The 23,955-nt window shown below is 42.3% G+C and overlaps 1 protein-coding gene and 1 long non-coding RNA gene across 5 annotated transcripts; one reads left to right on the top strand and one right to left on the bottom strand.

Moving 5' to 3' along the window:
- Positions 1-265: 265 nt before the first annotated feature.
- Positions 266-23,955, top strand: hsd17b1 (hydroxysteroid (17-beta) dehydrogenase 1). 4 transcript variants are annotated; one of them, XM_077558246.1, is made up of 6 exons: positions 266-571; positions 20,975-21,136; positions 21,218-21,397; positions 21,672-21,765; positions 21,836-22,019; positions 23,623-23,955. In XM_077558246.1, exons 2-6 carry the CDS (start codon positions 20,986-20,988, stop codon positions 23,776-23,778), a joined length of 765 nt encoding a protein of 254 aa, XP_077414372.1. In that variant the 5' UTR covers positions 266-571; positions 20,975-20,985; the 3' UTR covers positions 23,779-23,955. The 4 variants fall into 4 exon arrangements, with proteins under 4 accessions (XP_077414372.1, XP_077414371.1, XP_077414373.1 ...); XM_077558245.1 differs by lacking the exon at positions 266-571 and adding an exon at positions 12,103-12,474; XM_077558247.1 differs by lacking the exon at positions 266-571 and adding an exon at positions 12,438-12,479.
- LOC144043178 (uncharacterized) lies at positions 2,252-10,442 on the bottom strand. Its single transcript, XR_013291057.1, has 2 exons — positions 9,370-10,442; positions 2,252-9,142 (listed from the first exon to the last, which is right to left on the bottom strand). It is a non-coding gene; the product is annotated as an uncharacterized LOC144043178 (long non-coding RNA).

Below are 23,955 nucleotides of genomic sequence, written 5' to 3'. Positions count from 1 at the left end.
AGGTCTCGTCTGGGAAGACTTGCACTATACGGACAAAAGTATGTGGAAAATGCGGCCATTCCATTCTGCAGGTGTGAAAACTATGGAGATGTTCATGTCACATCACTTTCTCACACATCCTGACGTAAAAACATTTTTGTCTATGTGCGTTCTGCTACCTTCTTTCATTCAGCCCAATGAACATTTACATTATTTAGGGTGACCAAACGTGGGCGGCACGGTGGCTGACTGGTTAGGACGTCCGCCTCCCAGTGCAAAGGACGTGAGATCGAGTCCGGGCTTCAGCCTTCCTGGGTGGAGTTTGCATGTTCTCCCCGTGCTTGCGTGGGTATTCTCCGGGTACTCCGGTTTCCTCCCACATTCCAAAGACATGCATGGCAGGTTAATTGAACACTCCAAGTTGTCCATAGGTGTGGATGGTTGTTTTTCTCTGTGTGCCCTGCGATTGGCTGGCAACCAGTTCAGGGTGTACCCCGCCTACTGCCCGAATACCAGCTGGGATATGCTCCAGTGCCCCCCGCGACCCTTGTGAGGACAAGCGGTGACCAAACGTACTCTTTTGGGAGGACAGGTAATTTTTTACGTCCTGTTCGGGTGTCCGAGGTGTTTATATATTCATGTAACTGAAACTGGTACCATCATTTCAAGATTATTAATTTAATTTATAATATAATATAATATAATATAATATAATTTTGGAAATGGGAATATGGTCACCCTACATTATATAGAATCCAGTGATGTTTGTGGCATTTATTTTCTTGGTAAAAGTATTTATCCTTTTTTAACCCTTTAACTATTTGCCTTTAAAAAAGTAATTAAAAGGGCAATTAAATATCACCAATGTTGCAAGTAAGAAGAGGGTGATTTTACTTGATGTTGTGAAATGGAGTTTACTATCGTTCCATCTTCCGTCTGGCCTGAATTGACATTTTCCAAATGTCCTTGGATAAAACACATACTGTATCACTTTAGAATGGAAATATCTATGGCCTGATGCTCGTTATATAACAGGCTGCCATATTACTGATGACATCCTCCACTACGAAGAATTTGCCACGCACGCCACCCTTCAGAATGGCTTTCGCATTTGGTGAGCTCGTAAATCACCGACCGTCATAAATCATGGCCCAATACACCACTCTTAATGGCATCTATCACATAAACTTAAGTTCTATGCTGAGAAGCTCTTATGTAATTCTCAGCAGGCGTGAGTAATTGACAGGTTGCCCCAGATAGCATTTCACAGAGATTTCTTAGAACATTTGCTCCCTCCATTTGTAATCCCAAGAGGGATTTTTTTTGCCGTCTCCCACAAGGATATCTGAGAAAAGTCACCACGACCTCCTCGGACCCACGAAAAAACAATTTCAGCTCGGCTACCAATAACTCTTGAAGACAGCGGCTCGGAATGCTTGGCCCGAAAGAGGACAAAGGTGGCATAACGTGTCATCCATCTCACAGGCAATAAAATACAAATAAAAAGCCAGGCACGGACGTGACAGAAAGGGAGTCATGCGTGATAAGCACGTATGTGAGGCCTTGGCGAGCACTGGTGAGCCTTTTATGAGGACGTGATGTGAAGAGGTGATAAGAGCCAGATGCTTCTTGGGAATGTTTTGAATGTATCTTGCACTGGGTGTGTGTGTGTGTGTGTGTGTGTGGGTTGGGGGTGGGGTTGTATAAATGAGTCAACTTACATAATCAAACTACTGTGCAATACAGAGGCTTGCAACTACTTGTTGACATCGTTTATCAGGAAAGTGACAGCAATGGACATAAATAACACATTAACACATTTACGTATATTTGTTTATTTGGCTACTCCTCAATGGCAGTGAAATTTTTCTCATTACTGTTGTGTTATGTAGCAGCCTTACTAAAAAAACATCCATATGGGTTTAAAAGACCCTTAACTCATTCACTGCTGTGGACATTTGCATTTGTCAACTGCAGTTTTCAGCTGTTATCTTCTGTTTTTGTGGACTTTGCATTGCTATCAATGTTTTTTTTTCATGTTATAACTTAATGTGTCTTAGGCCCCATCCAGACGGAAGCAAAGCTACTGACTTCGTTCCTCAAACTAATCTCGTACACACAGAAGCATTTCAAGACTTGCGTGTGTCCAAAAGAAGACGCTGAGGACGTTTAACGGCTGTAATGTATATGCCAAGTCTGGGGTGGCGCTGTAGTGCAGCCACAGGGAGTTAACGGAAAGCGTAGAAGAAGAATCAGCCGAGAAGACGAACACTTCTTTTTTTTCTAACTTTATTGCAATCCACAGAACAAACATGGCTTTGCATGTATCAAAACATGAAAAACAAAACACAGGAGAAGTGACGGTTGATTCAAGTACAACACCACGTGTTGAACGTGGGAATAAAGAAGCAAAATATTTTGCTGCAAAAGCATAAGCAAGCTGAGGAGGCTGCACAAAACGACTACGACACGGCTATCCGCCATTGTTGTTAATAGATTGATGGTTCGCGCGCAGTCACGCGAGAATTGGCGCATACGACATCAATCTGTGACAACGCGTCGTCATCGAGCTGCCACCATTACGTCATCGCTGGAGGAGTATCCTGCACATGGTGTCCAGACGGACGTGTATTAAAATCTTTCCACTCTGGAGCCCGGTTTCAAAAGTGATCGGTTTCAAAAGTGATCGGTTTCAAGCTCCGAAACCGCGCGATCGTGTGGACGAACGGCCTAAACCATAAGAAACTTGTGAGGATACATTGAAACTGGCTTTCGTGTGGACGGGGCCTTATTTGGTTTTCATTTCCAACTGCTCTCGTTATCCCTGTTTCTCGTGTATACCAATTAGCTCCCTCTAGCTGCTCGTCTTATCCAGGTGTTGGGTCTGATATTACAGATCCCCTTAGTTACTGACCGTGCACCAAGGAAAAAGGAGGCAGAAGCTGTTGCTTTGTTTTATTGCAACCGCGGCTGGGAGAGGAGAGGAGGCGCGAGACCTTAACTCACGCTCGGCTCCTTCCGACTCTCTCTCCTCCCCCGGCCACCTCGTCGCTTTTATTACAGTTAAGTTTCAGTTTCGTTTCATACGTCATGGAAAAATACAAAACATTAGAGAAAGTTGAGCGGCGCCTCTAAACGACAGTTGATAATATAAAAACATAAAAATATATACAGGATATTCTTTAAAATACACATAATGTTAAGACTACTGTTTTAAGCAACTTCACATTCCCTCCTGTTGTGGATTTAAAAGGACATCAGTAAATACTAAAACAATTAAGTTTTCTCAGTATTACTTCATTAATAGATTCACAACATTTGAACCATTCTCAGGAAATGGCGAAAACCCTTAACTTAAAGGGAAAAATTCCATAACTCCCCCACCGCACGGTGACGAGAACCTCTTGGTCTGAGAATGGAACTGAATTTGAAGTTAGGGAAACACAATAAGATGAGGGTCACACTTTTGTGTCGGTCTCCACAGTGACAACATAATCCTCTACGCGTAGTAAGTTATATTGATACATCTGGGCCACGAACATACGGGCGACTAATCTCTTAGACATTGGGACAATACAGCAGGAACAAATAACACATAATAAGATAAACATTATAATGATCAAAGTCCAAACAATGTCTGAAAAAGGGTCATCTTCTCCTTTGTTCTTCTTCTTTTTGACAAGAATCAGGGGGTAATCCCTTATCTGAGTTCGGTGACCTTTTTGCAGTGACTCTGGTGGATCCACGTCTCTCTCTCAGCGATTTTGAGAGCGGTGGGTGTGGTCAGGAGAACAACGAATGGGCCGTCCCAGCGTGGGCTCGACCATGTTTTCCTTTTTATCACCTTCACCAACACCAGGTCACCCGGGGTCACCGTTTCCTGTGCAGGAGGAAGAGAGGTAGAGGGCAGATCATTTGCTCTTGACACAGTCCGTTCTTTAAACAAGTCACATAACCATTTAGTCAGTGGATCTGCCTCTCCTGTTTTGTCTGACCATGGCTGATTTTCCCATAAGGGGAGCACAAAGGGTCTGCCTGTTACTGCCTCAAAGGGCGTGATCCCTTGTGGGTTTGGCGTTATTCTCATGTAAGTTTTTACTAGAGATAAACACTCAGGCCATGGTTTTTTGGTTTCTTCCATGGTCTTTTTGAGTCTTAGTTTAATAGTACCGTTGGTCCGTTCGACTAAGCCTGCGCTCTGTGGGTGATATGCACAATGATTTTTTAGGGTGATCCCTAAGTGAACGGCCATATTGTCAACGATGGTATTTACAAAATGGCTACCGTTATCACTCCACAAGACTCGTGGAATGCCATGTTCTGGTATTATGTGTTTACAAATAGCTTTAGCTACTGTGAGGGCGTTTGGATGTTTTGAAGGAACAAGTTCAACCCATTTAGTTAGTGAGTCTACTAACACTAAACAGTACTTGTGCTGACCACTTTTGTGTAGTTCAATAAAGTCCATGTGTAAAACTTCAAATGGGTAGGAGCCCACTGGGCATTTCCCTCTCTGTGGTCTTAAGTTTCCCTGAGCATTGTGACGACAACACACCATACATGACCTACAAAAAGTTTTAAAATAGGTTTGTAAGCCCTGTGGTATTGTCATTGTCTGTTCTACCATAGATACCATCCCTCCTGTTGAGACATGGGACTTGCCATGACTCAATGTGGCTACTGCGTGGAACAGACTGCGGGGGATGACTGGTCGGTCTTCTTTGTGGTAGAGGCCTTCTGGGGTGAGTTCAATGTTCATCATTTTCCATAGTGTTTTTTCTTTGTCTGGAGCGTTGTTTTGCATGTCAATTAGTACTTGTTTTGGAATGTTGTTGTGTTGTTGTGTTTCTTTGTGGTTGGCGAGCATGACGATCTTTGTTTTGTCTTGGCCTGCTTGCTTGGCTGCCAAATCTGCTTTTGCATTTCCTACAGAAACGGCGTCTTTTGCTGAGGTGTGAGCTTTGCATTTGCATACTGCTATTTTGGAGGGTAGCAGTACAGCGGCCAAAAGGTCAGTGAGTAATTTGGCGTGTTGAACAGGTTTTCCTGTTGATGTTTTCATTCCTCGTCGAGCCCACATGGCGGCAAAGATGTGCAATGTCGAGTGGGCATATTGGCTGTCGGTCCAAATTGTTACTGCTTTGTCTTTGAATAATTTACATGCTTCTGTTAGCGCGATGAGTTCTGCTGCTTGTGCTGACAGATTTCCTATTAATCGTCCGCTCTTCAGTGTCTTTTGTTGTGTGACCACTGCATAGCCTGTGTTGGTGTTGCCTAGTTCATCTTTGCTTGAGGAACCATCTACAAACACTGCTTCTCCTTCTTGTAAGGGTGTGTCTAACAAATCTCTTCTTGGTTTGCAGATTTCCTCGGTGGCTTCTGTGCAACTGTGTGGTGTCCCATCTGTCTCCACTGGGAGGAGACTTGCAGGATTAAGAGTGCTGCATCTCTTGATGGTAAGATGGGGTTGGGACAACAGTACAGCTGTTAGGCCAAGATGTCTTGCTGGTGAGAGAAATGACATCTTTGTTTGAGTCAAAAGAACATCTACTGAGTGTGTTACTAGTAGAGTGGTGGGATGGAACAACACCAATTCGGCGGATGCTTGGACAGCCATTGCTGCGGCACACACTGCTTGGACACACTGGGGCAGGGCTCTGGCGACAGCATCAAGTTTCTTTGAGTAGTAGGCCACTGGTCGCATTTGTGTACCATGTTGTTGGAGTAGGACGGATGTCATGAATCCGTCTTTGCAGTCCACTGTTTGGGTAAACAGTTTCTTGTAGTCGGGTAGGCCCAAAGGGCCTGTGCTTGTGATGGTCTGTTTTATCTGATTGAACTTGTCATTAGCTATTTTCGTCCATGTGATGGGATCGGCCAGGGCGATGTCTTCTTGGTAAATTAAATCCACCAGTGGTTGCGTTATTTCGGCGAAGTCCAGAACCCATAGACGGCAAAAGTTCACTAGGCCTAGGAAGGCCATCATCTGTCTTTTGGTCTTTGGTTTGGGGGCATCAAGGATAGCTTGTTTCCGATCAGAGGTTAGTTTTCTTCCTTCTGCCGATATGATGTGACCTAAGAAAACTACTTCGGTCTGAGTCCACTGTAGTTTGGTCAGTGAGGCTTTGTTTCCTGTCTTTGCCAGGTGTTGACACAGTTTCACTGCTTCTTCTTGATTTTCTTCTTTGGTTGGACTGGCGATGAGAATGTCATCTACGTAAATCAAGATTTGAGTGGTTTCACTGTGTTCATGGAGGCTCAGACAGTTGTTGATTTCTTGAGAGAAAATGGTGGGGCTCTCTGCATAGCCTTGGGGTAGTCTCGTATAGGTGTACTTCTTTTGATTAAAGGTGAAACCAAACCAATGACGGGCAGACTCGTGCAATGGGATGGAAAAGAAGGCGTTGCTTAGATCAATTACTGTGAACCATTTCTGTTCTGGCTTCAGCGCATTGAGTAGAGTGTGGGGGTCGGGGACGCAGGGGGCTCTCTGTTTTACTGCCTGATTTACGGCTCTTAAGTCGTGGACCATTCGCCAGGTCGTGGTGTCTGCTTTCTTTACTGGAAAGATTGGAGTGTTGCAAGTTACCTTGGGGGCTTCTATGAGCACTCCAGCTTTTACCATGTTCATGATTACTGGTGTGATTCCTTCTTTGGCATCAGGTTTGAGTGGGTATTGATTGATTCGTGGGCGATAGTTTGTTCTTGGTTCAATTGTTACTTCTGTGGCTGTGGTCATTAGGCCCACATCGGTTTTTGACGCTGACCACAGCTGAGGTGGTATTTGATCCATGGCGTCTTTTAGTGCCAGGATCGTGGTTTCCTCCGGATGTCATGTACTTAGGTGGGTGCTGGGGACAAATGTTGTCACCCAGTTTAGTTTTTTCCTCCAGACCACGTTTCCTGATGACATGATGCGTTTAAATCTTCCATCTTGACATGGAGTCCACTGAAGTCGTTGTTCGGACCATGTTACATCTCTTATTTTTGATCCTATGTCTTTCCATCTCCAGCCTGTTGGTTTTGCCAGTGAAATGTGGAAGGGAATGCCAACGCCTTCATATGTGGTTAATGCATATATGTAATCTGGAAAGATTACTGTGGCTGCCATCCATCCTGCCTGTTCGTCCCAAATTAGGTCCTTTATTTGGGCCCGCATGGTTGTCAATCGGGACCATTGATCAAAGAAGTCTCTGTCCTCTTTGTTCGGGGCGAAGCGGATGGTGGAGTGAAGTGGGTACGTGGTTTGGGGCACCCAATTTGAATTTGGTAGGATTTGTTCTGGCATCTGTAGCAGATTGTTTGTTACTGATGTTGGACCTTTTTGGATCGGATCCAGACTGTAGAATGGGCGTGGTTTGTCTTTTCCTTCTAGTACTAACATCTGCATTGGTGTTTCTTGTCCTCTTTTTGTCACGACCATGCTGGAGCCTTCGACCATTAATACAAGGCTCATGGCTTTTATCAAATCTCGTCCGATGAGGTTTTCAGGACAACGAGGCACGTAAACGAAAGTTTGATCTGGGTATTCTGTTCCGTCTTCATCAATAATGGTCAGTGGTTCGGTAAAGTAATGGATGGCTGGTCTACCTCCCACTCCTATGACCATTATTGTGCTTTTTGACAATTTGACACCTGTTGGTAGATCAGTGATCACGGAGGATTGTGCTCCTGAATCCACAATGAATTTCAATGTTGTCGTAAATGGCCCTAAGCCTAGTTTTCTTACTGCTGGGTCAATAGAGGACATCTGGCTAAACAGGACTGTCAGGTCAAGCACCTCGACGATCGTTCTGGTGTCATCAGGGTTTTCATCACTTGACCTTTCCTGCTCGCGTCATTCGGTTGGATCCCAGTGGTCAGATTTTGGGGTCTCAATTTTTTGTTTGGAGCGGCAATCTCGGGCAAAGTGGCCGTACTTGCCACAATTGTAGCACACATCCTGTCTGGTGGCTGGTCGGCCTCTTCCTCTTCCGCGTCCACGTCCTCTGCCCCGATTGGGTTGGTTTTGGTAGTAAATTGGTCCAGAAGGTGGAGGAGAGGCATGTTGAAAAAATGTGTGCATGGCATTGAAGACTGATGATTGCGCTTTTTGTCTTTTTAGGTCTTCAGCGTGTGAGGCCCAAGCTACGAGATCATTCACCGGGGCAGTTCTCCAGGTGTGGTAATGTTTCTTGATAAAATTGACTGTACCGTCCACTAGTCCATCCAGGAATGTTGCCCGCAGTAATGTTTGGTATGTGCTTTGTGCCTCAGTGCTTTCTTCGATGCCACCATGTAGTTTCAGTACGTCTTGGAGGCGGTCCACATATTTTTGTGCGCTTTCTTCAGGTTCTTGGCGGCATTGGCGGACTTTAGTTAAATCAGGTGGTTTCTTGAACACTGCGATGGCTCTTTCTAAAAGAGTATTTAGGGCGTTGTCTAGTTCTTGGCCTGGTTGGTAGACTTGGCCTCGTTGGTTGGCTGGAGCAAAGGCTCCTTGGAATCTTCCAACTCGATGTCCTGCGGTCAGACGTAGGACGCTTAGTAATTCATTGCCATTGAGGTGATAGGATCCATGTAGTTCTCTAATTGCAGCTGCCCATTTTTCAACGTTGTCTTCAATGGGAGGAACTGATGCGCATGCGGCTACTTTTTCTTCTTCGGTCCATGGGCGATAGAGCAGCAAGGTCTGTGGATGAGCAGGTTGACCAGGATTTGGCATTCCATAAGCTGGGTTGGCTACAGCTACCATGGGATATGCTGCCACCTGCTGAATGTCTGGGTATAATTTTGTTGTTGCAGCCAGGACGTCTGCTGTTGGTTTGTTTGATCTTGTACGGCTTCCAATAGGAGGGGAGGCTCCGTCCCCAAAACTCGTGGAGGTGGAATTTGGGGAGGAGGTAGACGGGGTAGGCGGTTCCCGCTGTTGGTTGACGTTTACTTCCTCTTCTGGATCATTTTGCTGTCGCACTTCAGCCGGTGCATTTCCGTTGTCTCTTCGTCTGGCGCCGGTTTCTTCCGTTGGTCTTATCTTCATCTGATACATTTTTCTTTCTGTCTTTTCCTTTTTTCTTTTCTCACTTTCCAAAATGCTTTCTGCCCTCATTTTACACTGTTTTATCCACACTTCAACAGCACGTAGTTGTGCTTCCAATTTTTCTACATTCTTTCCCTTTTTAATCTTCTTTGCTCTTTTCTCCACTAAACTTTTCTTAACTTCCTCTTTGTTCCTGACATCTCTCAAAGACGGGTTAAAATCATACTTGGTCACCCAGGATTCCAGATACTTGCACGCATTAGCGTCAAAGCTTGCAACAAACTTAACATTTTGGTGTTGTTCTATTTCTTTTCTCAATGACTGGCCCATTGTATGTATTCCCGAGCGGGCAGCAGTTACTCCCTTCAAACCTTATCTCATAAACACGCACAAAGTACACACCCACACAAAAACACACGCACACAACCACACACACACACATAAACTCACACACAAACACACACACTTAGTCTTTTCTGTGGTGCACCACTTTCTAATTTAAAACCATGATTTGTGTTTTAGGCGATTATTTTTAATCGCAGTCAGTTCTGTTCTGACCTAATAAATCTTTGTTATATTGAACACAGATATTTTGGTAACCAATGAGTGGGGAGGTGTAAATTATTACGTATTTACGGCAACGTTTAATTTCCTCTACCCGGGCACCCGAAAACGACACTTTTTTTTAACAAGTTAAAAACTAGTCAATAAAAGTATTTTGGATCTCATCTAATAAAACCGTGATCCCTTTGATGCCCGGATCATATATACCATGGGTTTTTTTTTCTCTTCTTCACGGGCCAACGCCCAAGCGCTTCTCTTTTACTCCCCACTTTTCTATTTTACTCTTACTTCTTCAGTATATTTAGTGTTCCTTTTTCAAACTTCTGTGTAAATCGTGATAATTAAACAGCATAATACCTGTTAGTCCTCGGTGCCGGTCTGGTTCGCAGGACCCGGTGTCCGGGCGAACGGCCGAGGCCGGAGCGACGAGACCCGTCACGCAAGGGGAGACGCTGTCGACAGATTCTCGGTGTCCTCGGTTCGGCGGCGGTCGTCCGTCCAGATGCAGGTCCCAGGTTTCGGCACCAATTAAATGTTGGGTCTGATATTACAGATCCCCTTAGTTACTGACCGTGCACCAAGGAAAAAGGAGGCAGAAGCTGTTGCTTTGTTTTATTGCAACCGCGGCTGGGAGAGGAGAGGAGGCGCGAGACCTTAACTCACGCTCGGCTCCTTCCGACTCTCTCTCCTCCCCCGGCCACCTCGTCGCTTTTATTACAGTTAAGTTTCAGTTTCGTTTCATACGTCATGGAAAAATACAAAACATTAGAGAAAGTTGAGCGGCGCCTCTAAACGACAGTTGATAATATAAAAACATAAAAATATATACAGGATATTCTTTAAAATACACATAATGTTAAGACTACTGTTTTAAGCAACTTCACACCAGGTGTGCCTCATTGGCTTGTCATTTTTTTTGTATTTAGGCCCCATCCACAGGAAAGCCAGTTTCAATGTATCCTCACAAGTGTTCGTCTTTTTCATGTTGTTTTGATATACATGCAAAGCCATGTTTGTTCTGTGAATTGCAATAAAGTTTTTTTTTTTTAAAGTGTTCGTCTTCTTCGCTGATTCTTTTTCTACACTTTCCGTTAACTCCCTATGGCTGCGCTACAGCGCCACTCCAGACTTGGCATATACATTACCACCGTTAAATGTCCTCAGCGTCTTCTTTTGGACACACGCAAGTCTTGAAATGCTTCTGTATATACGAAATTTGTTTGAGGAACGAAGCCGGCTTTGCTTCCGTCTGGACGGGGCCTTAGTTTCCTGGTTTCTGATTTCTTTACTCTGTTAGTTCATTGTTGTTGACACAAGTCACATTCCCCTTGTCATATGTCATGCTTCCTGTAGTTGTTTGTGTTTTTCTCACTTTGTGTTACTTTGAATTTTGATTTATTTTGTCTTTATAAATTTACAATTTTGATTTTGTCCAGGAACCTTGTTTGCTTTTTAAAATTTATTTTATTTTATTTTTTTAAATAAAAGGCTTGGAGATTCCCGCATTTAGTCCACTTCTTACCTCCTCATTAACCCTAAAATGTGAGAAAAGCCGTCTTAAAAATGCAGTCTTGAAGTTAATAGTGTAATTGCTAACTGAGCTGAAATATTCATAATTTTCGTCACAACCAAGGATTATTATGTTTTGCTTTTGAGGTACTTTTTAATTTTTTATTATTTTTATTATTTTTATTATTTTTATTATTTTTATTATTTTTATTATTTTACAGACAACTTTGATATCCACTCTACTTGTGTAGCATTCCACTTTGGAGGTTCAAATAAACAAACATAAAAGCAGAGATAACTGCGATACCTTGTCCTTGGTAAGGACATAAAAAGAAAGGAGAAGAACTAAATGAAAAGGGGACGAACAACACAGCAGGGGGAATGCAAGCTGAAAGACAGTCTAAAGGCCAGGGACTGACAACTAAATCATAAATAAAAAATTAAATATATATACAGTGGAACCTCGGATTTTGAATGTCTCGGAACTCGTACAATTCGGACTTCAACCCAAAAATCGGAGTAAAAAATGCCTCGGAGTTTGAACTAATTTTCGGAGTTCGAACACCCAAGCAAAGCAAGCTCAGCCGAACATACTTTGAAAACGGGTAGCAAAGCAGAGCAATGCCGAAAGCTCACGTTGCGGTAGTTGAGACGATGCAATGCTCATTTCCAGTCAGATCGTGAATACTCCTGGAGGTGCTCCATACTCGCGACAATCTTCTTTGCCATGGGCCCAAGGAAAGACAACAGTGCCAGTGGCAGCAAAGAAAAACATACAGTGCTATGAACCACAGTGGAATTAGGAAAGAGATTATCACGCCGTTGTAACTACCGTGCTACTTCTGTAAATACTGGCACGAGGACCCCCCTTAGCTGTTCAACAACGTGCCTGATGTTAAACAACGTATGCAAGGACCGCTTAGTTGGCTAACAATATGCCCAATGTAAAATACACAAACTCAGCTCTGAACTAAAGCTAGCATTAACATAGCATTTATCATCCACTGATCCCATCACGGCGGCACGGTGGCGGACTGGTTAGCACGTCCGCCTCCCAGTGCAGAGGACGTGCGATCGAGTCCGGGCTTCGGCCTTCCTGGGTGGAGTTTGCATGTTCTCCCCGTGCTTGTGTGGGTTTTCTCCGGGTACTCCGGTTTCCTCCCACATTCCAAAAACATGCATGGCAGGTTAATTGAACACTCTAAATTGTCCATAGGTGTGATTGTGAGTATGGTTGTTTGTCTCTGTGTGCCCTGCGATTGGCTGGCAACCAGTTCAGGGTGTACCCCGCCTACTGCCTGAAGCCAGCTGGGATAGGCTCCAGTGCCACCCGTGACCCTTGTGAGGAAAAAGCGGTTAAGAAAATGGATGGACGGATGGATGATCCCATCACACCACAGTAGGTAAGGTAAGGTAGTTTTATTGTTTAAATACTGTACAGGGTGTAAATGTCAAAAACATAAACAGAAATTAAAATAGGAAATGTCTGTTTTTGGAGCTTGGGAACGGATTAATTGCATTTACATTATTTCCTATGGGAAAAAATGTTTCGCAGAGGTTGAACAATTCTGACTTTGAACATTTCGCAGGAACAAATTGTTTTCAAACTCAGAGGTACCACTGTATATATATATATATACATATATATATATATATACCAAAAACATACCAACATTAATTTGATCAGAATCAAACTGCACACCTTCAGTCTGCCTATGTCCGAATGGTCTTGTTCACATTCATTCATCTGACAAATTTAATGAGTTCTTCCTTAGTCTCACTTGCCTATAAGTTTATTTAATATTTTTAAGATTTATTTTGTTATGATTGAAACAAAGTAATGGTGGAGGTAATAAACAGAACGTGAAAGTTGGCTGGCCTATTTCAAAGATTTCCAGTTGATGTCCCAATAACAACGTTGACTCAGAGCAAACAAAAACAATGTCAACCACTGGGACTATGTCAGCAATGAAGACAGGTAACATTTCTGTTTGGGCGGAGTGCAAGACAACTATGTAGTTGTGGTAATGGCAAGGATTAGCCGTGGACCGTGAGAGCGCGGCCCAGAGCGGCTGACAAAAGACTTTATCGGAATATGATCTAAATGCATCCGTGGTGTCGCAGAAGAACAAGAGCCCTTAGGTCATTGTGTTCTCGGCTCGTGTGAACTGAAAGCTCAGGAATGAATGCGGAGCAGCGGCATGGAGGAAGTAGATTCCGTTCACAGCATTGTCGAGAGTCCTCCCCTCCCAGCCGGCTAATAAAATAAGACATTTTTTATATGGAATTTTGTGAACAGCTTGCATAACGAATGATTAGGTTCTAGTGATGAAAATAGACGCTGTTGTTGGAAATCAAACCTTTTTAATAGCCGTCCCTCATCATAATACAATATTGTTTGTTGTGTTTTAATGATTCAAAACTTTATAATTGTTTTTGTTTGTAGCAAATTTGATCTCGATATAGCAACGTCATAACTTCACCTTGACATCTGTATTTTGGCCTGTTTTATTGCCACTTCACCCCACTCCTTTCTCCTTGCCATGATGGGTTTATTTGACCAAGAGATCCCAATGGTTTTGTAAACTGTGGACTTGTGAAGCTATTTGACACTCATGTGATTAAGGGCTACGTACTGTTTATAAATGAACTTGATTTGACCAGACTAACCACTGTGTTGCCTCATAGCAACAAACAATCAAAAAAGATGTATAGACAGGTCCCATAGTGACTCAGAACTTTTTAAGAGTAAAAATATCAGCCCCATTAGTGTCAATCTAATTGGCCACTTTGTTAGTAATACGATCTTCAAGTAATGTAATCATTTTGTGTTCATTCGATTTTTTTTTCCAGATATATGGGCTGTTCTATAAATAGCATTGACCTACTTTGTGACTCTTTGGGTACAAATTTGGTGCACCAGTAAAGGGACAGGATGATAATTTGCTTAACTAGAAATAGATATGGGAACGTGTGGACGTGAACAATAAATGCCAACAATTGTGAACTTGTTTACAGGCCCATATTGTGTCTGCATACTTTGGTAGGCCTATGAGTTTGGCTGGGCTGTAAACAGACGGTATCCTGGCAACGACCGGAAGATGGGTGGAGTAGTGCTGATTCAACGTCTGTAAGATGACAAGAATGTACAGGATGAAGCACCATCTTGGGGGATGTTGGGGGACTCGGAGGTAGAAAAGGACAACTAAAGCAGATTGGTGCAAAGATATGTTTCCTGTTAAAAACAAGCTAGCTTCTCTTCTTGGTAACTTGTTAAATGCCATTGCGGCTGAGCCACCACTACACACCTCACTTCACCTCATGAGGCACATGATTGTCTGCCTTGTGCCAGTGACTTCACATGTTGAAACGCAATCCTTCTTGGTCCAAAACTGGAGCTCCCTCCCTCCCACACAAACCAGACCACAAACCCGGTCAGACTTAAGTGATGAGTCTGCAACCACAAAGTCTTAGGGTAGTCCTGTTTAAACAAACTTCAACTTCCTCAAGAGGAAAGCATGAGCTGAAGCTTAAACAGTAAACCGACCAAAAGGGTAACCAGTTCGTTTTGCTATTGAGAGTTTGAATTTGAAATATCAGGCTGGCCAATCACAGGGGGAGCACAGAATAGATTCCTGTTGGAGTCAATGTTGCCCATGTTGGTTCCTTTATTGGTTTGTTTTGGGGAAAATACCAGCTGCCTTCTAATCTAAATGAGCGTTAGGACCACAAAGGCCGGTTACCGGAACAGGATGTCCACCCCAAAACAGAAACTCTTTGAGTATTTATGTAATTGACAAAAGAGTACGTTTCCCATCTTGTCCATGTACTCCGCTATTTCCTGCACTTGTAGGATTTATACACAAACTGGTTCTATGGAATGCTGAATGCAGCAGGTCAAGGAAGCGGCCCGAAGGTTCCCGCTGACGACGACACCCTAACCTCCAGTGTCGACCCATATATCAAAAAGCCTGGGAAAATGTACAAAACAAGATATTTGTGAACCCAACTGAACTCATGAGCTAAATTTCTCCGTGTTTGGAGGAAGGAAGAAGCAACATTTAGGGACTGAAACAGTTTCAGGAAATCAGATTTTCTGGATTTGAAGCCAAAAAAGATGCTGACCATGAACATTCAGATTGTTCAGGTCCATTCATACTCTGCTCAAGTCGACTCCTGTTTCACCAAGTGATGATTTTAGCAGGAAGCAGCAAAGCCCAAAGCGCTCCTGCCGTTAAACCTTTGACTCCTCAGTCAATTTTCTTCACAAAACGTGCCCCATTGTTGTGTGTGGAAGAACATCTTGCCAGTGAGGCAGAGATACGACACCATCCTCACAGGAACAAATCTGTTAAAGCATTTTGCAGTACTGCGGACATTTTCTATTTTTACCATCAACATCTCGTGAAGGAGCAGCTAAACCAAAAAAAATCTTTGACGGTTTGTTTAGGAAATCAAGCTCAGGAGCAGCAGGGAGCTCTGGTGGCTCATGCGTACAATCGTGAAAAAGAAGAATCTCTGGAGAGATACACGAAAAACATTGAGTGAGACTGTTAAAAATGTGGATAGACTCGAGGTTTTCGCAGAATTTTTGGCCACGTGTAGGCAGAAAAAACACAAACGGAACAGAATCTAATCTAAAGGTCATAAACTCTGCCCCCTCACAATTAATCTTAACTCATTCACTGCCATTGACGGCTTTAGACGTCAAAAATTCATTTGAACTATTTCTACATTACCTAAAAAAAAAATTCCACTTTTGTTAACAAGAGTATGAAACCCTAGGCAACATTTTTTTTATTGTACATTTACAACAGATATAAAATTTGTGATTAATCGTGAGTTAACTATTGAAGTCATGCAGTTAATTACCATAAAAATTTTAAATCGCCTGACACGATTTAAAAAAAAGAAAAGAAAAACGAAAAGATTATTAAAAATTAGGGACATCAGGCGATTACAATTTTTAATCGCATGACTTCACTAGTTAACTTACTATTAATCACAAATTTTAGATCTGTTCTAAAAGTACAATAAAAAATATTCTAGGTTTTCATGCTCTTGTTAACAAAAGTGGGAAAAAAATGTTAAACTAATAGAAATAGTTCAAATGAATTTTTGACGTCTATAGCCGTCAATGGCAGTGAATGAGTTAAAGGCGAAGTAAACCAACCCCCCAATTTTTTTTGGACAATAATATGTTCTATGCAGCCCCACTAGTCTAAAAATGGTATTACAGTTGATATTGTGTTAGTGTAATATGAGTTATGAAGCAAAATTTAGCCATCATTATCCATCTTAGGGGGCGGCCATTTTGCCACTTGCTGTCGAACGAAGATGACATCAATGTTGCTCAGGTAACAACCAATCACAGCGCAGCTTCAGAAAACAGGTGAGCTGGAATTGCTCATTGCCTGAGTCCTGAGCAGCTGTGATGTCATCTTCAGTCCACAGCAAATGGCAAAATGGCCGTCCCCTGAGATGGATAAAAACGGCTGGATTTTGCGTCATAACTCATATTCCGCAAATGTAATATGAATCAGAATGTCATGTTTAGACTACTGAAGTCACATATAACATATTATTGTCAAGAAATGTTTACGGTTGACTTCCACTTTAATAAGAAAAGCTGATTTGTCGTTCCGGGGTCAAACCTATACATACAACACAACATAAATTACACAGACCATAAACTGAGTCATATACAAAGGCCTCTAGTATCACCAACCAGTCAGCTCCATCTGTCTTCCCACTTCCATCTATCCTTCCATTTACAATAGCACTTGCCCTCACCAACCAATCACAGGGCTCAACACGGAAGACCAACAAAGCAAAATTTAAGCAGGTTTCTGGTAGGCACAAATTACCTTAGGAGAGTCCAGAACAGTCCTACCTGCCACTTGACAACACGTGAATGTGTTTTTGTGTGGATGGACATTTTTTTGTGATGAATCATTAGTTGTGTCAAGATACACTTGAAAGTCCAATTACACAACATGCCTCATAAATGGTTATATTTACGACCCCCCCCCCCCTAATCTGGATAACTCCATGTACAGTAGACTCAACATCATCTTCATCTGTTTGACTTGTACATATCATTCTGACATGGAACGTCCTGTCTAGTCTTCCCTCGGGAAGCGCCTCCGCAGTACTACAAACCTCACATTGTGTCCGCCTTTAAATAGCACTTTTCTCCAATGTGACCTGCAGTCATCCAGAGGCGTTGCACATGGCCCGACACTGGGGAGATGTCAGTGCTCATTATTCACTCTCTCAATAGTCTGCATGCTTGTGTTTAAACCCCAACCTGATGCCGTACATTCCTAACAAACTCAACACCTTTTCGTACCATAAAAAAAACAGTTCCTGAATGACATTCCCTGGAGATGAGAGGTTTAACGCTTCTCCAGGAGGTGTTTATAGAGTATTTCCAGACATCCACTTGGCCCTTACTAGGCTGTAGGGATTTAATTGACTAAGTGTAGTAAGAAACTCAACTCCAGGCGAGTGTTTCATTATTATTTGGTTCAGGCTTCACTGCAGGCATATACAGACGCTCCCCAACTTACGAACGAGTTACGTTCCGAGCGATCTTTCGTAAGGTGAATTTGTTCGTAAGTTGCTTCAGTGCTATATTTTGTATTATAATTTATGTTTAAAGAGAATACGTACAGTACTGTACTACGTATGTTAGAGAGAGAGAGCGAGAGACACACACAGTATGTACATGTACGTAATAAGATAAATAAAATGAAGTTTAACTTACTTTTGGAAGATGTACTTGATGCTTAAGGATTTGATGGAGGAGGAGGAGGAGGAAGAGGAGGATTTTATATCATTCTTTCATTCTTCTTCGTCGTCGCTGGAATGGGCTTCAAAAGTTACTTCCTCCTCCGTAACTTCAATGTAGGAAGAAGTTGAGGGTTGAGGAGAAGAAGATGAGGGTTGATGAGTATCTTCCTTGGAGGATTTACTAGAAACTGGCCGAAAGAAGCGATCTAACGACGATTGCACAGTTTTCTTCTTTTTTCATCATAAATGATGCGGTAGCACTGTATGGCATCATTCAATTGATTTGCAACCTTTGTGCAACGTTCAATATTTGGGTCTTGCTGCTCGAAGAGTGCGATGGCTTTATCTATGAGCGACAGGCGTTTCTTCTTCTTCCTCCTCCTCGACACGTTGCTGAGCGTCCAATGCTGGGTGAGCTCTCACAGCGCCAAGCGTCGGTATTAGCGGCGGAAAGAAGCACTACAGTACTCGGAAAAAGGTGCGCAATACAAAATCTAACTTACAGCATCTCTTTCCGAATATTTTTTGACATGCGCGCAGACATGTTCGTATGTACCGTTGTTCGTAACTCAAATGTTCGTAAGTAGGGGAGCGTCTGTAGTTTGAAAGTGAATGTTTTTCACCAAATGTTTTTTTTCTAGGGGTGGGAATCTTTGAATGTCTCACGATTCGATTCCGATTTTTGGGTCTGCGATTCGATTCAGAATCGGTTTTCAATTAGAGGCGATTTTTTTATTCAAAAGGATTTGATTAAGAATGATTTTTGCTTCAATCTATAGATGTGCAAGGAATTGTAATGATCTACTCCAGTCTGACTCGCTAATGCTAATTAGCGCGCTACTCGCGGCACTTTTATTACTCAAAAGAACGTCTTCACGCTGGAAAAAAAAACTTTTATTGGAATAACGTGATTGTGACTTTTTCCTTCTACTCTCTTAACTTAACAGTGTATTAGTGCAACCACACTGCCTCAGTGGCCAGACTGGGTACAACATGAACAGCGCTCCAAATAAAGACACACACAGACAAAGGCAAGACAGTATAAAATTATTTAAATAAATGATTTTGGGACATTTAAAATCGATTCTGAATCGTACTAAATGAGAATCGCGATTCTTATGAGAATCTATTTTTTGGGCACACCCCTAGTTTTTTCTGTTTTTGTTTGTCTGTCTTTAGACAAATAAGATTGTAAAAAGGCCAGAAAGCATTAGGAACAAGTATGATCACATGTGACGTGCCAAAGCCACATGAAGTTATTAACGGACGTCTGAAGACTAAACACGCGATGTGTCATTTGAGTGCCAAAAAAATTTCAGGTAAACAAGTCAATTACAGTTAGTATCATCACGTCTTTGTTACTTAACAAATTAATCAAGCCATTTAGTGAAACTGAAAAAGGTATGCCAATTGTTTTTCTTTCTTCAACTGGTTAACGCCTCCTGTCAGACAGGCATGTGAGATATGCATTACATATTACAACATAAAACAATTACTGCTGCTCGTATGTGTTTGTACCTGTAAGACACTTGTCGTAGACTTTGATTCCTACAGTTCATTATAGTCTACGACAAAAGTGCTGTGCAATTCCCTTGTAATTACCAAATAACCTTCTCACATAAGAGGCACATTTGAGGGTTTTTTTCTGTATTGCTCCAATAATTTTATTTTCAAAGGTTTTGAGTGAAAATGTGAATATTGTTCTCTGTTTTGTAGCTTCTGTGTCTTAAAAAACAACAACTTTGTATGGCTAACAGTGCCATTAGATATACTTCTTATTGTTATTTTATGTAATTTAGTGACTACATTAATGCACCCTGCACTGGTTGCTATCTAATTGCAGGCAACAAACACATTTCCATGCTTTAGTTCACAACTATGGACAATTTCATGTTTTTGGGATGAAAACCCACACAAGCGCAAGGAGAATATTAAACAGAGATTTGAAATCCAGAACCTCAGAATTGTAGGGCAGCTGTGCTAACCTCTCATCCACCAAGCAGCTGCTTCGATATCTAACACAAGTAGTCTTTGTTTACTTTCAAGAATTCAACAACAGTTCCCACTCAGTGACGGTTTGAATGTGATAGTGAATAGTTTTCTGTCTGCGTATGTTTCCTGTGATTGACTGGTGACCAGTCTAGGACGTAGTCCATCATTCTCTCTGAATCAGCAGGAATATGCTGCAGCTAGCCCATCCATGAACCTGAAGACAAATAATGAGAGCAACAAAATGCTCCGATTAATTAAATTCACTTTGGATAGACTTGAAACAATGATTCTGAGGTGGGACTTTTAAGTAATTAAAAAGCAAACAAAAGTGTAAGTAACAATTGCAGCACATCATCCCCTCAACTCAACCTTGTTTTGTTGAACGGAGCTCTCTGGGAAACGGTCTTTTATTGCGGCGTGTTTCATGATGTCCTGGTGCCCCCTTCTGGTCCTGCACTTCCCATCCTTCACATGAAAAACATGCTGGCAACAAGGACGTGGGAAAGTAACGAGAGGAGTGCAGGTGGCTGATAGCGGGAAGTTGTTTGGGGATAAAGTGGCCTTGTGAGATGAGAGATGGGTAAAGACAAACTTCGTCTCATAACTTTGACAGTATGGACAAGAAGGTGGTGTTGATCACTGGCTGCTCATCCGGTATCGGCCTCAGCCTGGCGGTCCGTTTGGCTTCGGACCCGGAACAAACATTTAAAGGTGATGTGTGTTTTTTATTTTTAAAGGGACCTTAAGTAGGGTTTGCTATTGGTTGGCATGTCTGCCTTGCAGTTCTGAAGTTGAGTGGTTCGTATCTCGGAATCTGTCTTTATATCTCAGCTCTGGTCTTCTTGTGTGGAGTTTGTGCTTGTGTGGGGTTTTCTTGTACTGACATCCTCCCCAAAACATGCATGTTAAGTTCATTGATGTCTTTAAATGGTCTTGTATATGAATGTGAATAGTTTATCGATGTGACTGACATCCTAGTTCAAGGTGTGCCCCATCTCTTGCTCAAAGTCAGTTGGGATAGGCTCCAGCTCACCCTAATGAGGACAAGCGTTGGCTGGATCGAACCTTGCTAGGGTTCGGTCAACCAATCAATGCTTCTTTGCCTGTTTTTTCAAGTGTACGCCACCATGAGGAACCTGGCCAAGAAGGAACGTCTTCTGGAGACTGTCAAAGGTCTGCACAAGGACACGCTGGACGTTCTTCAGATGGACGTCACAGACCCCCAGTCCATCCTGGATGCCAGGGACAAGGTTGCGGAGAAGAGAGTGGACATTTTAGGTGCGTCCTTGGTGCTTTAGATACAGTGGAAGTTTGAGTGTGCATTTTTCAATAAGCAACTCACCTAATTGTTTCTTTCAGTCTGTAATGCCGGTGTGGGTTTGATGGGTCCACTGGAGGCTCACTCTCTGGACTCCATGAAGCAGATTCTGGAAGTCAACCTTCTGGGCACCATCCAAACCATTAAAGCTTTCCTGCCTGGGATGAAGGCTCAGCGTGACGGTCGCATCCTTGTCACAGGCAGCATTGGAGGCCTCCATGGTGAGAACACGCTGATCTGAATCTCCCCAATTTAGGTTAGTTCTGTAGTTGTGGTTTCTTGGGCCAAGGAGCTATGTTGAAGTGAGTTGAGGCGCTCCATTATGATCATTATGTTATTTACAGGTTTCCTATTGATTATCATTGTGCTCCGCTGCCATCTTTTGGCATATGTAGGCAGCTGTACACTAAATTGCAGATTTTCAGCATTTGCGGGAAAGTGAAACTGGATCACTCATTTAGTTTATCAACAAATTGTCATCATCTTGTTTCACAGGCCTTCCCTTTAATGAGGTCTACTGCGCCAGCAAGTTCGCCATCGAGGGAGCGTGTGAAAGTTTGGCCGTTCTCCTGCAACATTTCAACATCTTGTCAGTGTCCACTTAAATTGTATTTTTAAGTCATTCCCAGGAAACTAATTAATTAACATTTACGCTTTAGTGTTAGCCTGATTGAGTGTGGCCCGGTCAACACCAACTTCCTGGTCAACCTGAAGAAGGCGGAGCTTGGCGACCCGTCTCTGCAACACGTAGACGCACACACGCTGGGCCTGTATGAGCGATACCTGCAGCATTGCAGTTATGTCTTCCAGAACACAGCGCAGGACACAGAGGACATTGTAAAGGTAAAGGGTTGTTTTGCAGATTACATACTTGAAATAAAAGTTGTATTCAGTCAGTATTGTAATAATATAACCAATTCCTGCTCAGATTGTCTCAAAATTTTACGAGCTGTGTAAAGACTAAGTTTAAACAAAGCTAGTTTTATATTTTAATTGACATTTTAAAACAGTTCCCACTTGTCCTAGTTAGTAACATGTCTGTGACTTCAGACCGTATATGCCGCAGTCCTGCATGTTTTAGAGTAGTGGTTTTCAGCCTTTTTTCCAGTGACGTACCCCCTGTAAAATATTTTTTTCAGCCAAGTACCCCCTAACCGGCGCAAAGCATTTCTGATTGGGGGTGGGTGGGGGTTAACATCATTGTCTGATTATTTATTTATTTTTTTTACTTTAGAACTCTCTCAAGAGAAGTGGTATTTAGAAATAAATAAGATCGAACTAAAACAGGAATTAATTCAATTATGAATTAACCAGGACCCAGTGGTTTTCAACCTTTTTTCAGTGACATTCCCCCTTTGAAATATTTTTTCAGCCAAGTACCCCCTAACCTGCACAAAGCATTTCTGATGGGTGTTGGTGTTGGGGGGCATCATTGTCTGATTTATTTATTTATTTTACCTTAGAACTTTGTATTTATGTGGTCTCTTAAACTATATGGAAATAAAAAAGATCTAACTAAAAAGACAAAAATAATTAATTTAATTATAAATAAAGATTTGTGCACATAAAAAATATTATCAACATTAAGTGTCCTCCTTTGGGCTCATAGTAAATCTCTGTTCTCAAAAATAAATAATTAACTGAATTTTAAATAAACACAAATTGGATCGAACAATTCTAGTATAGCGGAGATCCTGGGTTTTTAGGACACTTAAATTGAATACCCTACTGAACATAAAAGTAATTTTAGGAGACTTATATTTTTCTGAAATATTTATATATACTTTTGAAATACTTTTTAATATCTCATGTGAAATGTTTGCATATGTATGATCAAACACATTTCGCAGATGTTCTACTGTGTACTGGCACCCCCTATTGGCGAAGGTCTGACACTACAGCAAGTTGTTAACTGATCAGTTACGTGCACATACAACTGGAGCCTGATTAAACAAGCATGGCGCTGTGAGCACATCGTGTCTGTATCATCATTGATGTTTCATACAAGCAAGAAATATCACATCAGGTACCCCCTGGAGTGCTTTTACGTACCCCCATTTGAGAACCACTGTTTTAGAGGTTTCCATCCTCAAACACACCTGTTTCGATAATCAGCGTCGTTAACAGACTTCTACAGAGCTCGCTGATGAGCTGACCATTTGATTCAGGAGGGAAAGCTCTGAAACATGCAGGCCTGTGGCCCTCGAGGACCTGAGTTTGACACCTATGCTTAAGTTTAGACTCTGAAGTCACAGACACACTGTTAGGTTCAGAAAAGACTACATTTGAGAGTTTTCACTGAACCTGACAGTGTTAATCAACAATGACTGTTAAGGTAGACTTTCTATGTGTTGGCTCTGGCGTACGAGTCTTGACATGTTAAAAGATGACTCGTGAGCAGCAAATGTCTCCTGAAGTAACTGACTCAGCCGTTTTTCTCCCCCAGGTATTTTTGGATGCCATGCAGTCGTCCAGCCCGGCCTTCAGGTACTTCACCAGCGGGGCGGTGCCCCCTCTGACCGAGCTGAAGGTCACGCAGCCGGACGGCCTCCGGTACATCAGCGCCATGAGCAAACTCATCTTCTCGCCTGACGAGCAGTGACCTCGGCACGCTTTTTCCATTTAGTCAATTTTCAATTTCGGGGAAATTAAGCTGACTCACTGTTGTTGCACAACTTGAAAGCAAGGTCCCCGAAGGCAATGACCGATATTAAACATTAAATTCCTTTTTGGAAATAGTAATCAATGATAACATTTATAAAAGTAATAGAAATCAGTT

Source organism: Vanacampus margaritifer, chromosome 2 (assembly GCF_051991255.1).
Source record: "Vanacampus margaritifer isolate UIUO_Vmar chromosome 2, RoL_Vmar_1.0, whole genome shotgun sequence".
In the NCBI taxonomy this organism is placed as follows: domain Eukaryota; kingdom Metazoa; phylum Chordata; class Actinopteri; order Syngnathiformes; family Syngnathidae; genus Vanacampus; species Vanacampus margaritifer.
This window is presented reverse-complemented; position numbering and strand designations above follow the sequence as displayed.

Bases quoted from the DNA above. Each gene is read 5' to 3' on its own strand.
- hsd17b1 (XM_077558244.1), top strand. From the start codon at position 20,473: ATGGACAAGAAGGTGGTGTTGATCACTGGCTGCTCATCCGGTATCGGC. The intron at 20,570-20,974 runs GTGATGTGTGTT...TGTTTTTTCAAG, and splicing joins CCCGGAACAAACATTTAAAG to TGTACGCCACCATGAGGAAC. The intron at 22,020-23,622 runs GTAAAGGGTTGT...TTTCTCCCCCAG, and splicing joins ACACAGAGGACATTGTAAAG to GTATTTTTGGATGCCATGCA.